The 16,902-nt window shown below is 39.8% G+C and overlaps 1 protein-coding gene across 2 annotated transcripts in view; it reads right to left on the minus strand.

Annotated features, from left to right (window-relative positions):
* Positions 1–2,781: 2,781 nt before the first annotated feature.
* LOC139578272 (protein Wnt-7b) overlaps positions 2,782–16,902 on the minus strand; it is a 62,615-nt gene continuing 48,494 nt past the window's right edge. For both annotated transcript variants that reach the window (XM_071405670.1, XM_071405669.1), the window contains exon 4: positions 2,782–9,101. In XM_071405670.1, coding sequence (XP_071261771.1) covers positions 8,622–9,101 — 480 coding nt within the window. In that variant the 3' untranslated portion in view covers positions 2,782–8,621. The remainder of the gene's footprint in view (positions 9,102–16,902) is intronic.

The raw sequence follows: 16,902 nt of genomic DNA on the forward strand, positions 1-16,902 counted from the left end.
GGACTGGCGTGGTTACACATTTTTTTATTTTTTTATTTTTACATTTAACCTTTATTTAACTAGGCAAGTCAGTTAAGACCAAATTCTTATTTACAATGAATGCCTACACCGGCCAAACCCGGATGACACCGGGCTAATTGTGCGCCACCCTATGGGACTCTCAATCACAGCCAGTTGTGATACAGCCTGGAATTGAACCAGGGTGTCTGTAGTGACACCTCAAGCACTGAGACGCAGGGCCTTAGACCGCTGCGCCACTCGCGTGGTCTGCAGTTTTGAGGCCGGTTGGACGTACTGCCAAATTATCTACAACGATGTTGAAGGCAGCTTATGGTAGAGAAATGAACATTCAATTATTTGGTAACAGCTCTGGTGGACATTCCTGCAGTCAGCATCCCAATTGCATGCTCTCTCAAAACTTGAGACATCTGTGGAATTATGTTGTGTGACAAAACTGCACATTTTAGAGTGGCCTTTTATTGTCCCCAGCACAAGCAGCACATGTGTAATGATCATGCTGTTTAATCAGCTTCTTGATATGCCTCACCTGTCAGGTGGATGGATTATCTTGGCAAAGGAGAAATGTTCACTAACAGGGATGTAAATACATTTGTGCACACAATTTGAGAGAAATAAGCTTTTTGTGAGTATGGGAAATTTCTGATATCTTTTATTTCAGCTATTGAAACATGGGACCAACACTTCACATGTTGCGTTTATATTTTTGTTCAGTATATATTTAAGAAGTCTCTGACTGGGGTCTGATGTTACGATCTCGGCTTCGCCATGCGGTCTATGATGTCACTCAGGCCTCTGCCTTTGAATAGCCATGTGTTCCTTGCCACTAATATCAAACAGACGATGCGAAACCTCAAAATGGCGGTCTTTCAATAAGACAAGCAGTCAAAACAATGTAAAATAACTGATGAGAAACACCATTCTAACCGAACAGCAGATAAAAGGCCATGTGATTTTGCAACTGGGTACAGTACTGTGTTGTAACCTTTGATGCACCAGAGGAATAGGTCCTGTTGACTTGGCAAAAATAGTTTGCACCTATTTTCTATTGATTCCATTTACTGGAAGAACACTTCATGAGTTTTGGTGTGTTGTTCTTAGATCACAGAAAAGGATAACATGCATTTTAGATCTGAAATACATTTTAGAGCTAATAGAGATCCGTGGACATCAGCTGATTTACCTCTCAGGAACACTGAAGTCAGACTAAGCGACATATTCAATCTGTATGGCGTTACAGCGTGGTTGAAATGTAAAGACAATGTTCCCGCGTTAGCAGTAAATGCCGGCTCAATCGTACATTTCCGTAAAATGTATAATTCGCAGTCTGTAACGCTTCAGCGATACAGATTGAATTGAGTCTAAGATTACAATCAAATGACATATTATACTGTAAAAATTCTTACATCACGTTACAGAGTGCTACCATACCAGGACAGACTGTTTCAGCAGCACAGTAGTGCCTCAGGACTTTCTGTTCAGCTCATCAAAAGCCATCATCCCACTGGGCACATTGTCAATTCAATGTCTATTGATGTTCAGTGTCTGGAAGACAACAGTCCTTCCTTTCTTCTCTCTTGAGCCCTGGAAAATCTCAAACGTCAACTCCAACGACTCCTGACTCCTTGAATTTACCCCCCCCCCCCATGGTTTTGAGGAGATTTATTTTTCACCACCCTCGCCTCTCTCCCCCACCGCTGCTGTGTCTTATCTGTGATGGCCAGTCTCTGATCCTAAGGTTCTCGTTTGTTTCACAGAAGTTATAAATTACTGGGTGGAGCCAGATCCCCAGATCCCCTGAGCCAAGCTGAAGGAATCTATAGTGCTTTTGTCAATTCTTAAATGTTAAGGGAAAAGACAGAGGAAACCCTAACACCTACACTGGTGTTTTCCGGTAGTTCTGTGCAAGGCAGGACTAGCTAACGTCTTTGTTACCTCTTTAGTGACCACCCCATATCTATTCTACATAGAGCTGGTCTGATACTTGAAGCTGACAGTTGGTTCTTGTGCCTCTGGGTTGACTCAGGCCCATTAGACCATAGGCGGTAACTAACGTTGCCCCATTTCCAGAAGCAGTGAATGAGGATGTTTGTCATCTGATGCAGAACAACACTGCATGGTCAATGTGTGCACTTCAATGGGTCTGAGCAGCAAAGACTTCCAGAAAAAAAGGAGAGAAAACATTCACTAGAATTGATCAGGAACTCACGAGGGAGGGCATCCAGCTTCCTGTCCTCTCTTCATCCTCTCTTTGCTCTGTGCTGTGGGCAACCAACTGGTCTCAAATGAGACTTGGCAGCCTTTTGGGCCTCTCTTATGTTCTTTAGACTCCGACTGTGTCTCAAATGGCACCCTATTCCCTATATAGTGCATTACTTCTTACCAGAGCCCTAATAGGGTGCCATTTTGGATGCACCCTCAGTCATCTTTAAGTTAACGGATCTCGTTCTCTTGCCAAAGTCATGTACATTGGATCAGACCTCCCCCTCTTGTTTGTCCCCACTCTAAACTCTTAATCATGACCATAGATGTGGGCTGGTTACAGATACAACCACTCTTCATCCATTCCCCACTAGTTTTCAATGGCTGTGTTACTTTGCAACTCTCTCCCATCCCGGGCCCTGATTTGGAAAAGCAGACACGTCGCTCTCTACTAGTGTGAATTAGACCAGAAGCATTAGCTTGCAGAATATAACCCAATGAACTAATGATTCTGACACCTGAACAATAGCTGGTTTACAAGAAGGCACACACACAGCAAAGTCTGTTTTTCTATCTCATATTTTTTAATGACAAAATGTTTGTCAGACACAAATGGATTTATTTTTCTCAATCCAGGGTATAGTATGGGGAGCTTATGTGGTTCCGGTCCCCAGGGTTTCAGACAACTAACAAAACACATCTTACTTCTGCTCTGGTGCTCGGCTGTAATGCTTTTCACATAAAGGAGTGGGAGCCCCCACTAAATTAATAAAGTAGCATGGCCCTTTTCACAGTTATGTAGCGCCACTTTACGTTAAGATTTGGATTGGAAATGTTGTCCAAGTTTAACACACAGCAACCATTTACACTTTTCACATAATAAAAAAAACATCATTTACGAGATTTGTTTTCAATAGCTGTAATTTTGAAAGCTCTTTTTGTACAACGGTCAAAATATTACCTAGTAATGTAATTATGCATTAATATTGTTTGTTTTTATACCAATTCACCCATCATCTTTACAAATATAGACAGACACTTGTCTGTTTCAAAGCTGTAGATATACATATATCACATGTCAAATATACCATAAAACTCAACAATAATACCCATGGAAATATTGATTTTGACTCATAGTCATGTATAAAAAATAGCAATGTTGACACCATTGATTTAAAAAAAATATATTGGATTTAAATAGAAATGAAACAATATTTTGTTGTCTAAATTATCTGGTAATATCTTCATATCTGAATTTTATTAAATACATGCTGGCCCAAGTGAATTTCATGTTTATTTTAGTTTTCTTTATTTTTCAGGTATAACTAATTTGTTATATCAATCATATTGTCAATGCTAAAATACCAAGTTTTCAATTTTAAAGGCAACATTCACCCAAATTAGTCCTTCACTAGGAAATGACTAGGCAAATTTTTCTCAACACCACAATCTACATCACATCTATGGAGTTGAGCGCAGATGACTGTGGGTGTACCTCCAACGGCATTGAGTCTCTGTAAATTCTTAAACCCTTACCGTGTACCTATGTTTGTCCCCTGTAGCTGCACACATTTCTTTTTTTGCTGGAATCCCATACTTTTTAATAAAACGTTAATAAAATACAACCACCGACTGTTCCCTCGTATCGACTGAGTTGAGAAACCTATCTAGCAAATGACATGAACTTCTTAGCTCCTACAATGCTAATTTGAAGCTGTGGCTATGTAAACAAACCCAAGTCTTGTTCACTGACTTTCAGAGTCCATATGAGAATCCATAGAAAAGTTGATTTAACCATCCACAACGAACAAGGGAACTAACCAACACATTAATTGGTTCAAAGATGAGTAGGCTATGGGTTTATTCTTACTTTTTGATCTGATCTTAATTGGATTTGAATATTTTTTATTTATTTAACCTTTATTTAACTTATTGAATATTGACTATTAGAGAACACATCATCCCGGTTGAGGAAAAGACAGCAACACAAATCAAACATTTGTGATTCACATCATTTGCTCTCCGCCACACAGAACTGATAGGTTAATCCTACAGTTGTACCCCCTTAACAGTATCCCCACACGTTCTCTCCCTCTCCCAACCCATTTTCACCAGCCCCTCTCTCTCCTAACCATTCTTTTCACTTGCTGTTTCCGGCTGCACATGCACATCCTTGTTCCATCCAGCCATCCCATCCATCTAGAAAACACACTCAAAAGAACGACACTCTCGTTTGTGTCCAGAAACAAGAGGCAAACTGAGGCACTGCCTATTCAGCACAGGTCATTTGCATGGAGCTCCACTTCCCCAGTGACACTGGATGCCAATGCTGCCAACACAGAGCGTATGGAGAGGGTCCAGAGAGCTAAGATAATCACTGTACTGGTACTCTATCAACATATAAAGGAGGTCGTAACACTTGAGAGATAACTTATTGACGTCAATAAGTTATCTCATATCAAATGGTGATATATTGACGCACCGCAGGCCTACAGTCAGGAACCTGGGCAATGCATGGTGACTGAGTTAGACCAGTTAATCAGATGATAGAGTGAGAAGGTTTATCTTCAGAGGCAGGTCTGACAATCCAAGCCAGACAACTCTAATTACCCAACATAAGAACTCCCAATGAGCCTTCACAAAGCCCCAAGACCACATGTGGCTGGTGGAAGCATAATTTGGGAGGACAGGCTCATTGTAATGGCTGGAAAGGGAAGAATTGAATGGTATCAAACACATGGTTTCCATGTGTTTGATACCAATCACTCCATTCCAGACATTATTATTATTACTATTATTATTATTACTATTATCCTCCCCTCATCAGTCTCTCTCAGACTCGCATGTGACTGTCTGACTCGGAGATGGGCTTCGAGAGATAATTCACTTTTGTTCCCTGCGTGCCATAACGAAGACAAACAAAGCACAGATTACTATGAGCATGTGCTGTGTACAAAATAATGTATTTACAATATTTAATGATTTATGCTTCCTTCATATCGCCAATCGCCATATTAAGGGTGGTTGGAAGTTCTGAATAAGTGGTATGTTTTATATAAATGTTGGCAGCTCAAACCTCTACATACAATGGCCAGACATATAAAGCATGTGTTCCATTTCAGGGAGTCAGAGCCCAAACAAGGGCTTTGGGTATTTGGTGGAACAGTTGACATGGGCAACTGAGATGAGCACCGACTTACAACATTATGTGGATTAACACGCACTTGGCCCAAACAATATTCAGTTGAAGTCGGAAGTTTACATACACCTTAGCCAAATATATTTTAACTCAATTTTTCACAATTCCTGACATTTAATCCTAGTAAAAATGTCCTGTCTGAGGTCAGTTAGGATAACCACTTTATTTTAAGAATGTTAAATGTCAGAATAATAGTAGAGTATGATTTATTTCAGCTTTTGTTTCTTTCATCACATTCTCGGTGGGTCATAAGTTTACATACACTCAGTTAGTATTTGGTAGCATGATGTCAAGCAAAGAGGCACTGAGTTTGAAGGTAGGACTTGAAATACATCCACAGGTACATCTCCAATTGACTCAAATTATGTAAATTAGCCGATCAGAAGCTTCTAAAGCCATGACATCATTTTCTGGAATTTTCCAAGCTGTTTAAAGACATAGTCAACTTAGTGTATGTAAACTTCTAACCCACTGGAATTGCGATACAATGAATTATAAGTGAAATAATCTGTTTGTAAACAATTGTTGGAAAAATTACTTGTGTCATGTGTCATGTGTCACAAAGTAGATGTCCTAACCGACTTGCCAAAACTATAGTTTGTTAACAAGAAATGCGTGAGGTGGTTGAAAAACGAGTTTTATTGACTCCAACCTAAGTGTACGTAAACTTCCGACTTCAACTGTATGGTCTTCTGCCAAAGAGGTTTGAAATAACTGATTCAGGATGAGTTTTTCATATTGTTTGTTTTGGTGTCGCTAAATGTGTATTAGTAATATTATGAGAAACTGTCTGAGAGATGGTTTGGATCATTTTCACGCTTTTGTCCCCTTGTTGCTGAGTTCATACTGTATCTAGAAATAGCAACAGGCCTGCGGTGGTACTAATCAAAATTAGAACGCATATTAATTTTATACACCTGCACCTCTAGTAGCTGAGGAACACTCAACTCCGTTCTCTTATATCGAGACGGATATAAGCGGATAAGAGAACAGAGTTGAGCGTTCCTCAGCTACAGCTCTAGATGACATTAAATAGTTAGCTTTAGTCAGCAGACTATCCAGTTAATTACACTAGTATTGCATTGGAGTAGCACTTACATTGATAGCATAGTTGAAAACTATTAAGGACTAGATTTACATCATTACCATCATAAAACAGCACCTTCACCTAAATTGAGTGAATATTATTCAATATGCACAACCTATGATGACAGATCTGTCTATCTTATGAAAACCAAGAAAATGAGCCAAGAAAGAAACTGGCCCATCTGACAGGTAAACCCTGGGTCATCATAATCTCAAATAAGCAGAAAGCAAATATTCTCTTATCAACATATGAAGGTTAAAGCTAGAATCGACTGTTGAAACTATACCAAAGTGGACACCCGCTTCTGTTTTGGGAAAAAGTTGAGGGATGGGCCTGGAGAAATGTAACCACTCTCAAATTCATAGACAGAGCTATGGATGCAATGACTGACCATCCCTGATATCAAAATTATAGTTTCAGTCATGTTTTAAGGCTGTACAGTGTTTGGTTACGTTGTTTACAAACATTGGAGTAAAACAGGCTTATATTTGGGGTTCTGATAGGATGAGCTCATGAGGCATTTACAAGTTATATTCTTCAAAAATCAATGGGTATATACCATTAGTTTATAAGTCCAAAAATGGATGTTGCAACTAAGTATTCTAGCTTTAAGCATGACGAAAAATTGCTGAAAATAATGACTGTTTTTGATCAGTGGTGTATACTGATGGTTTATGTCAATGAAACTCTACATAGCCTGACACTTGGTATAGTATAACCACAACCAATGAATACAGATGAGAATGCCAACACAGCTTTGGATGCAGTGAATTACCGAAACTGTTGGCTAAAACCTAACATTTCCTCTCACGACCAGCAGACTTCACTCACTGACTATCAGTCTTGTTTTTCTTTGATTCTCAGTCTTGTTTTTCTTTGCAATAAATTTCAAAAAGCAGTCAAATGGGAGATTATTTCTTTTTAATTTGGGTCGTTTCTGAATAGAAACTAATATCAGTGTACCACTCTACAATACATCCAGAAACATCATGTTTAAATAATTGAGGAAGGATCTTTGCGGTTAAGAGATTAGTTCTCTTGCGACTGTCTATGCTAAATAACCCAGACAGGATGTAGGCCTAACGTCTGCTGCATAAATGACTGCAAACAAAAGCTATGCTACAGCAAAATATAACCAATGTGATTGATTGTGATGTGAAATACCCTGTATTGTTGATGTTTTATGTAGTCAACACACCAGTAGCAATGAAACCATTTTAGAAAAAGGGGGATTGATAGTGGGATGGGGCCATATTCTAAAAGACACGCATTATCTTCAGTCAGAGTTTTCTAAAAAGTAATTTTTACACTTAGTACAAAAAAATACATTTCTACCCGTTAGTGCTTTGTTTTAAGATACTATAACATAAATAAACAATTTATTTTCAGTGTTCAAACAGACAGTTCCAGTGTGACTGGAAAACTAACATACTCCACCGTATTCCAGTTGGCAGCAGAGGGCTTACTATAGAGACTTCTCCACTTTCAATGTGCCCCAAGGCACCACACTTACACAGCGTTCTTCATGTCTACACAGCTCCAAAAAGATACACCTCCAGTTTGGGGGCTCAAATATTCACCTCTGAGCTCTCCCTCTGTGGAAAAAGAAAGTAAAACTCAAAGTTCTCACTAAAAGACTTTTAGAGTCTCAGGACTGTCTCATCCCTTAACAGTTACTGTCCTTTTCTACCACATCTCCAGAGTCTGTCTTTCTGTTCCATGAAGAATCCATTCTGTGAAAAAAAAATAAAAAAATTCCAGAGTGCAATGCACAGTTCCCATCCAGGCACCTTTTGCTTCCTGTAGTCCTAACTTTTACATCAGTACGTGATCACACATTATTCTGTCTCAGTCAGTCAAAGATTTTAGTATTATTACCTATTGATATTTAGCCCTCACTTTTCTTTTAAAAAGCTCATATAGATTCTGCTGTGCAAAACGATGCCATGAAGAGCTGATATTGAACATTCCATTCCTTTTTATTTTTAAATCTCTCACTATTCCAAGACATGTCCTTTTATCTTTTCTCTGGGGGTCTTCCTTGTCATCCAGCTAGTCCTGCCACGCCCCTCCCAATTATAGTACCGTACTGTAGGTCCGTTATGTCATGCCCCTTTATTTGCAGGTAAACACCTCCGTCCTCTCGCTGCATGTGTTGCACTTGACGAAGCAGCACCACTGGAACTTACAGTTGCACTGCCACACTTTGGTGTACTGGTGCGTGTTGTAGCCCCGGCCACAGCACATGAGGTCACAGCCGTCCGTGTGGGGCGAGGTGCGGTTACACAGCCTCCCCTGGGTGCCAACGCTCCCCGTGGCTGCGTCCTCCTCGCAGTAGTTGGGCGACCTCTCGATGTAGACGAGGTCGGTCTCCATGGGCTTGCGGTAGCCCTGGGTCTTCTTCACCTTGAGGAAGGTGGGCTGGCGTAGTCGGCTGGCCCGGACCACCTCCACGTGAACCGCCTGGTTGTACTTGTCTTTCAGGACATAGCCGATCTCTCGGAACTTGGGCAGGGTCGTCCAGCAGGTTTTGGTGGTGCAGGAGCCTGACACGCCATGACACTTACACTCCAACTTCATCCGCTCCTCCAGGACCTGCATGGACACACAGGGATAGGGGAGGTTACATGGTGTTTGATTACATTGCTGAACATTACATGGACAAACAGGGAGAGAGAGTCATACATGACATTGTTTTACTGGGGTAGGCCCAGTGTTGAAATACAGAGATGACCTGACTTGGGTGGAAAGAGAAACCAAAAGAAACCCAAAGGGTGAAGAGGTTGCTAGCTAGCTCTGCTGCTGAATGAATGATGGAAAAAACAATCCACAGAAGGTCAGTGAGAAAAGATGGTCCTTGGATAATATATTTTTTTTCTATAATAAAAGAACATTAGACAAGACCAAGCTGTTCTCAAACGTTGGTGAACCGCCACACTTTTCTAAAAACTCCCTACGAATTACCTCTTCAGTCAACAGTTGTACTTTGATAGGATATTATTTTAGTGCGTTTGGCAATAACTACTGAACTCCTAAACCAAATGCAAGGTGAAAACGTGACAGGATGCTGTCCAACAATCCTCTATTGGGCTTGGTAACACTGATGATGTTTCTTTTTTAAAAGTACGAGAACATTTAATGATACTAATGAATCACACTGCTCCAAAGTCTTCCCTGACACTTTAAAAAGGACATACTCAGATAACAATCATGAACCAATTTTTAGTCTGAAAATACGTGAAAGCATAAAGTTTCAATGTCTCTAACAGTCTTTTAATATTCTTTAATTAAAAGTGTCAAAACATGGAGCGATACCACACTGTTGCATGGACCAAAAGACAACTGTTGTCTGTGATGTATTTGGAGCACTGTTAACTAATGTCTAAGTACAGTATACACCATAGCACTGTGGCAAAATGACACTATATAGACTACCGTTCAAAAGTTTGAGGTCACTTAGAAATGTCCCTGTTTTTGAAAGAAAATACATTTTTTTGTCCATTAAAATAACATCAAATTGATCAGAAATACAGTGTAGACATTATTAATGTTGTAAATGACTTGTAGCTGGAAACGGCTGATATTTAATGGATTATCTACATAGGCGTACAGAGGCCCATTATCAGCAACCATCACTTCTGTGTTCCAATGGCAAGTTGTGTTAGCTAATCCAAGTTTATCATTTTAAAAGGCTAATTGAGCATTAGAAAACATTTTTGCAATTATGTTAGCACAGCTGAAAACTGTTGTCCTGATTAAAGAAGCAATAAAACTAGCCTTCTTTAGACTAGTTGAGTATCTGGAGCATCAGCATTTGTGCGTTCGATTACAGGCTAAAAATGGCCAGAAACAAAGACCTTTCTTCTGAAACTCGGCAGTCTATTCTTGTTCTGAGAAATGAAGGCTATTCCATGCGAGAAATTGCATATATATATATATATATATATATAAATATACAGAACCAGTCAAGAGTTTGGACACACCTACTCATTCAAGGGATTTTCTTTATTTTTTTACTATTTTCTACATTGTAGAATAATAGTGAAAACATCAAAACTATGAAATAACACATATGGAATCATGTAGTAACCAAAAAAGTGTTACACAAATCAATATATATTTTATATTTGAGATTCTTCAAAGTAGCCACCCGTTGCCTTGATGAAAGCTTTGCACACTCTTGGCATTATCTCAACCAGCTTCATGAGGGAGTCACCTGGAATGCATTTCAATTAACAGGTGTGCCTTGTTAAAAGTTAATTTGTGGAATTTCTTTCCTTCTTAATGTGTTAGAGCCTATCAGTTCTGTTGTGACAAGGTAGGGATGGTATACAGAAGAAAGACCAAGTCCATATTATGTCAAGAACAGCTAAAAATGAGCAAAGAGAAATGACAGTCCATCATTATTATAAGACCCGACACCAATAAGAAGAAGAGACCTTCTTGGGCCAAGAAACACGAGCAATGGACATTAGACCGGTGGAAATCTGTCCTTGGTTCAAATTTGGAAAATCTGTCCTTTGGTCCAAATTTGAGATTTTTGGTTCACACCGCCATGTCTTTGTGAGACGCAGAGTAGGTGAACGGGTCTGCATGTGTGGTTCCCACCGTGAATCATGGAGGAGGAGGTGTGATGGTGTGGGGGTGCTTTGCTCGTGACACCGTCACTGATTTATTTAAAATTCAAGCCGCACTTAACCAGCATGGCTACCACTGCATTCTGCAGCGATACGCCATCCCATCTGGTTTGCGCTTAGTGGGACTATCATTTGTTTTTCAACAGGACAATGACCCAAAACACACCTCCAGGCTATGTAAGGGCTATTTGACCAAGAAGGAGAGTGATGAAGTGCTGCATGGCCTCCACAATCACCCGACCTCAACCCAATTGAGATGGTTTGGGATGAGTTGGACCGCAGAGTGAAGGAAAAGCAGCCAACAACTGTTCAGCTATGTGGGAACTCCTTCATGACTGCTGGAAAAGCATTCCAGATGACTACCTCATGAAGCTGGTTGAGAGAATGCCAAGAGTGTGCAAAGTTGTCATCAAGGCAAAGGTTGGGTACTTTCAAGAATCTCAAATATAAAATATATTTAGATTTGTTTAAAACGTTTTGGGTGACTACAGGATTCAATATGTGTTATTTCATAGTTTTGATGTCTCCACTATGATTCTATAGTAAAAATAAAGAATGAGTAGGTGGGTCCAAACTTTTGACTGGTACTGTATATACAGTTGAAGTCAGAAGTTTACATACACTTAGGTTGGAGTCATTAAAACTCGTTTTTCAACCACCCTACAAATGTCTTGTTAACAAACTATAGTTTTGGCAAGTCAGTTAGGACATCTACTTTGTGCATGACACAAGTAATTTTTCCAACAATTGTTTACAGACAGATTATTTCACTCATAATTCACTGTATCAGAATTCCAGTGTGTCAGACGTTTACATACACTAAGTTGACTGGGCCTTTAAACAGCTTGGAAAATTCCAGAAAATTATGTCATGGTTTTAGAAGCTTCTGATAGGCTAATTGACATAATTTGAGTCAATTGGAGGTGTACCTGTGGATGTATTTCAAGGCCTACCTTCAAACTCAGTAATTTGCTTGACATCATTGGAAAATCAAAAGAAATCAGCCAAGTCCTCAAAAAAACAATTGTAGACCTCCACAAGTCTGGTTCGTCCTTGGGAGGCCTACAAACCTGACTCAGTTACACCAGCTCTGTCAGGAGGAATGGGCCAAAATTCTCCCAACTTATTGTGGGAAGCTTGTGGAAGGCTACCCGAAACGTTTGACCAAAGTTAAACAATTTAAAGGCAATGCTACCAAATACTAATTGAGTGTATGTAAACTTCTGACCCACTGGGACTGTGATGAAAGAAATAAACGCTCAAATAAATAATTCTCTCTACTATTATTCTGACATTTCGCATTCTTAAAATAAAGTGGTGATCCAAACTGACCTAAGACAGGCAATTTTTACTTGGATTAAATGTCAGGATGTAAACTTCTGACTTCAACTGTATATACAGTGGGGAGAACAAGTATTTGATACACTGCCGATTTTGCAGTGGCTCCGTAAGAAGCATCTCAAGGTCCTGGAGTGGCCTAGCCAGTCTCCAGACCTGAAACCAATAGAAAATCTTTGGAGGGAGCTGAAAGTCCGTATTGCCCAGCGACAGCCCCGAAACCTGAAGGATCTGGAGAAGGTCTGTATGGGGGAGTGGGCCAAAATCCATGCTGCAGTGTGTGCAAACCTGGTCAAGAACTACAGGAAACGTATGATCTCTGTAATTGCAAACAAAGGTTTCTGTACCAAATATTAAGTTCTGCTTTTCTGATGTATCAAATACTTATGTCATGCAATAAAATGCAAATTAATTACTTAAAAATCATACAATCTGATTTTCTGGATTTTTGTTTTAGATTCCGTCTCTCACAGTTGAAGTGTACCTATGATAAAATTACAGACCTCTACATGCTTTGTAAGTAGGAAAACCTGCAAAATCGGCAGTGTATCAAATACTTGTTCTCCCCACTGTATATACTGTATATATATTTAAGCAACAAGGCCTGAGGGGGTATGGTATATTGCCAATATACCACGGCTAAGGGCTGTTCTTACGCATCGCGGAGTGCCTGGATACAGCCATTAGCCGTGGTATATTGGCCATATACCACAAACCCCGAGGTGCCTTATTGCTATTATAAACTGGTTACTAAAGTAATTAGAGCTGTAAAAATAAATGTTTTGTCATACCCATGGTATACGGTCTCATATACCACGGCTGTCAGCCAATCAGCATTCAGGACTGGAACCACCCAGTTTATAAATATATATATATAGTATTTCACTGTTAGTGTACAGCTGTTGTTTTTGAAACATGTAAAATAAAAATATATTGATTTATTTTTGTTGAAATTGCTGCCAATTTCATTGATTGAATAGACATTTGGATGGTATTGCTCTATGGATGGTATTTCTCTGATATAACGTCAACTTCACAGTTCACACCAATGCTTTGTTTTCTCTTCAGTGTTACATGCTGACTAGACCGGACACGTCGTGTGCGCGAGTGTCGCAAAATAAATTTAGAAATCCATGTTATTCAATTATTGCACCCACACTGCTTGCGCGCGCCAACGAGCGTCTGCGATGCCAAGGGCTAAAATAGAACACCTTTCTATTTCTGACGCAGATCGCGCTGCAAGTCCTGCCTCTCCCATCTCCTCATTGGTTTATAGAAACACGTACCCACGTGCCATCTCCGCATTGGTTATACCCACGTGGGTGATTGAAAGACTAACGGTTTTGCCGGTTGTCGTGGTAATACTATGAAAGTGTAGATGCGATCACCATATAAGTTCAAAGATGAAAACGCCTGGAAGGAGGAGAGCTGACTAGAAACGATTTGGTTGGCCGTTTTATGTGTGGATTAATTGTCGGAGTAGAGGACCTTGTGCATTTCAGGTAAAATAACAACTCAATGTTTATATCCCAGGACAAATTAGCTAGCAACAGCAAGCTAGCTAAATAGGACAAATTAGCTAGCAAGTGCAAGCTAACTAGCTAAATTGCCATACATGTTTAATGCTTTTCGACCTGTCCCCAAATTAATGTCATTGGTTCAGAGTTTGTTTTGATATTTTAACCTGCGTGTCGTGATCGCGTTTGGTGTAGGGGGACAAAATAAATGTATGCACGATAGCGCATGATGGCGCACGCGCGCAGCCGGTTTGGGTTCCGTGTTACATATACATTAGGAACATTAGCACCTTCCTAATATTGAGTTGCACCCCCTTTTGCCCTCAGAACAGCCTCAATTCGTCGGGGCATGGACTCTATAAGCAAGGTGTCGAATGTGTTCCACAGGGATGCTGGCCCATGTTGACTCCAATTCTTCCCACAGTTGTATCAAGTTGGCTGAATTTTCTTTGGGTAGTGGACCATTCTTGATACACACGGGAAACTGTTGCGCGTGATAAACCCAGCAGCATTGCAGTTCTTGACACACTGAAACCGGTGCGCCTGGCACCTACTACCATACCCCCTACAAAGGCACTAAATCTTTTGTCTTGCCCATTCACCCTCTGAATGGCACACATACACAATCCATGTCTCAATTGTCTCAAAGCTTAAAAATCCTTCTTTAACTTGTCTCCTCTCATTCATCTACACTGATCTATCTCAAAGGACATCAGTCTGTTAAATGGCCATCACTAGCTGGCTTCCACCCGGTTACGCAACCTTGCACCTTAGAGGCTGCTGCCCCATATACATAGACTTGGAATCACTGGCCACTTTAATAATGGAACACTAGTCACTTCAATAATGTTTAAATAATGTTTACATACAGTTTTTCTCATCTCATATGTATATACTCTATTCTATTCTACTGTATTTTAGTCAATGCTACTCCGACATTGCTCGATCTAATATTTATTTATTTCCTAATTCCATTCATTTACTTTTACATTTGTGTGTATTGTTGTGAATTGTTAGATACTACTGCACTGTTGGAACTAGGAACACAAGCATTTCGCTACAACCGCAATAACATCTGCTAAATATGTGTGGCCAATAACATTTTGATTTGATTTGATTGAAGTTAATTTAACAGGTGACATCAATAAGGGATCATAACTTTCACCTGGATTCACCTGGTCAGTCTATGTCATGGAAAGATAAGGTGTTCCTAATGTTTTGTACACTCAGTGTAAATTCTTTAGAGAGAGACCAAGAAACATTCTGAGTGCAGAGGACATATTTATTTGAGTTCAATATTGTGTTTATTAATGAATAACAAAGAGTTTTCAGCAGACGGTTGGTGAATGCACTCTTTGTATGGAGGAGTCCCTGTAAGTGGAAACGGATGTTCACAATGACAGATGCGTGCCATTCCAAAGACAGATGTTTTGATTTGAAAGTATTTGAGTATATTGTGTTATAGAATAGAGAGTTGTGTTTGATCTGAATTCACACTGGTTGTTTGTTTTGTGCGTTGTGCCACAACCATTTACATCTGAGGGTCAAACATTCACAATCTGGCGTAGAGTGACTGTTCCCTATGAAGTAGACCAAACCAGGCATATCTGACATTCTAAGAGGGACACTGATGCCAGCTATATGTCAAAAACAGGGGAAAATGCACTTACTGGTAATATTCAACCATATAATTATCCCTACCTTCCTGAAGACTACATCAATAGCAAGGGAAAATAAATATAAATCTCATATAACCATACACCATTACGCTTGAGTTAAATGTGGATCATTCAGCTATTTAATGCGTTGCAGATACGGCATACTTGTCACGTTCGTTGTATGGATGAGACCAAGGCGCAGCGTGGGATGAACACATCTTCTCATTTAATGAAACGAAGAACACTTAAACAAACTTACAAAACGAACGTGAAGCTATATATGAAAAGTGCAGACACAGGCAACTAACACATAGACAATCACCCACGAAATACCCAAAGGAATATGGCTGCCTAAATATGGTTCCCAGTCAGAGACAACGATAAACAGCTGCCTCTAATTGAGAACCAATCTAGGCAACCATAGACATATAACTACCTAGACTAGTCAAAAACCCATAGACATACAAAAACCCCTAGACAAGACAAAAACTAAACAAACCACCCCATGTCACACCCTGACCTAACCAAAATAATAAAGAAAACAAAGAATACTAAGGTCAGGGCGTGACAGTACTCGACAGATGATTATTAACTGTTTGCATCTGGATCAGCGTGTATGCTGGGATCATGGTTTGGTTAATTAACTAAAGAAACATGACGTTTGAATGAAAGAAGTATTAAATATTGGATGTCACAATAAAACAGATCATCCAAATCAACACTTCAAGGCCTCTTATCTTAAATCAAAACACTCTTACATGTTCAGATAGCAGACATATATCTTAGAAACGGAATCGTTTCAAAATGCACTGGTACCCATTCATTACCAAGCTCATCTCTGACATGTGGCAAACAGTGTAGCAGAGAACTCCTCTTAAATGCCTAATCCTAGGGCATCTGGGAAATATTGTGTGGTGTGCTCAGCAGTTTAGTGTCAGGACCAAGTCAATCCTTGTTCTACAACAGGCCTCTACTTACCTACTGTAAATCTGCATTCTGTCACTACAGTACGTGCTGTATTCTGTGGAGAATAGAGTGGATGTCATTGAGTCATTGAGAAAAAACAGACTGTGGCCCTTGTATAGGACATGGGATACATATAGTAGTCCTAACATGACTCTTCCAACCTAACTGGGTGCTTCTACTTGTAAGAACCAAGTATGTATTCGTTATATAAGACGTTCAGTTTTGTTGGCAGGGCATTTTTCCAGAGCAGTTTTTTTCCTGGCATGACGACTTACCAGCA

This window comes from Salvelinus alpinus, chromosome 6, assembly GCF_045679555.1.
Source record: "Salvelinus alpinus chromosome 6, SLU_Salpinus.1, whole genome shotgun sequence".
Taxonomy (NCBI): Eukaryota; Metazoa; Chordata; class Actinopteri; order Salmoniformes; family Salmonidae; genus Salvelinus; species Salvelinus alpinus.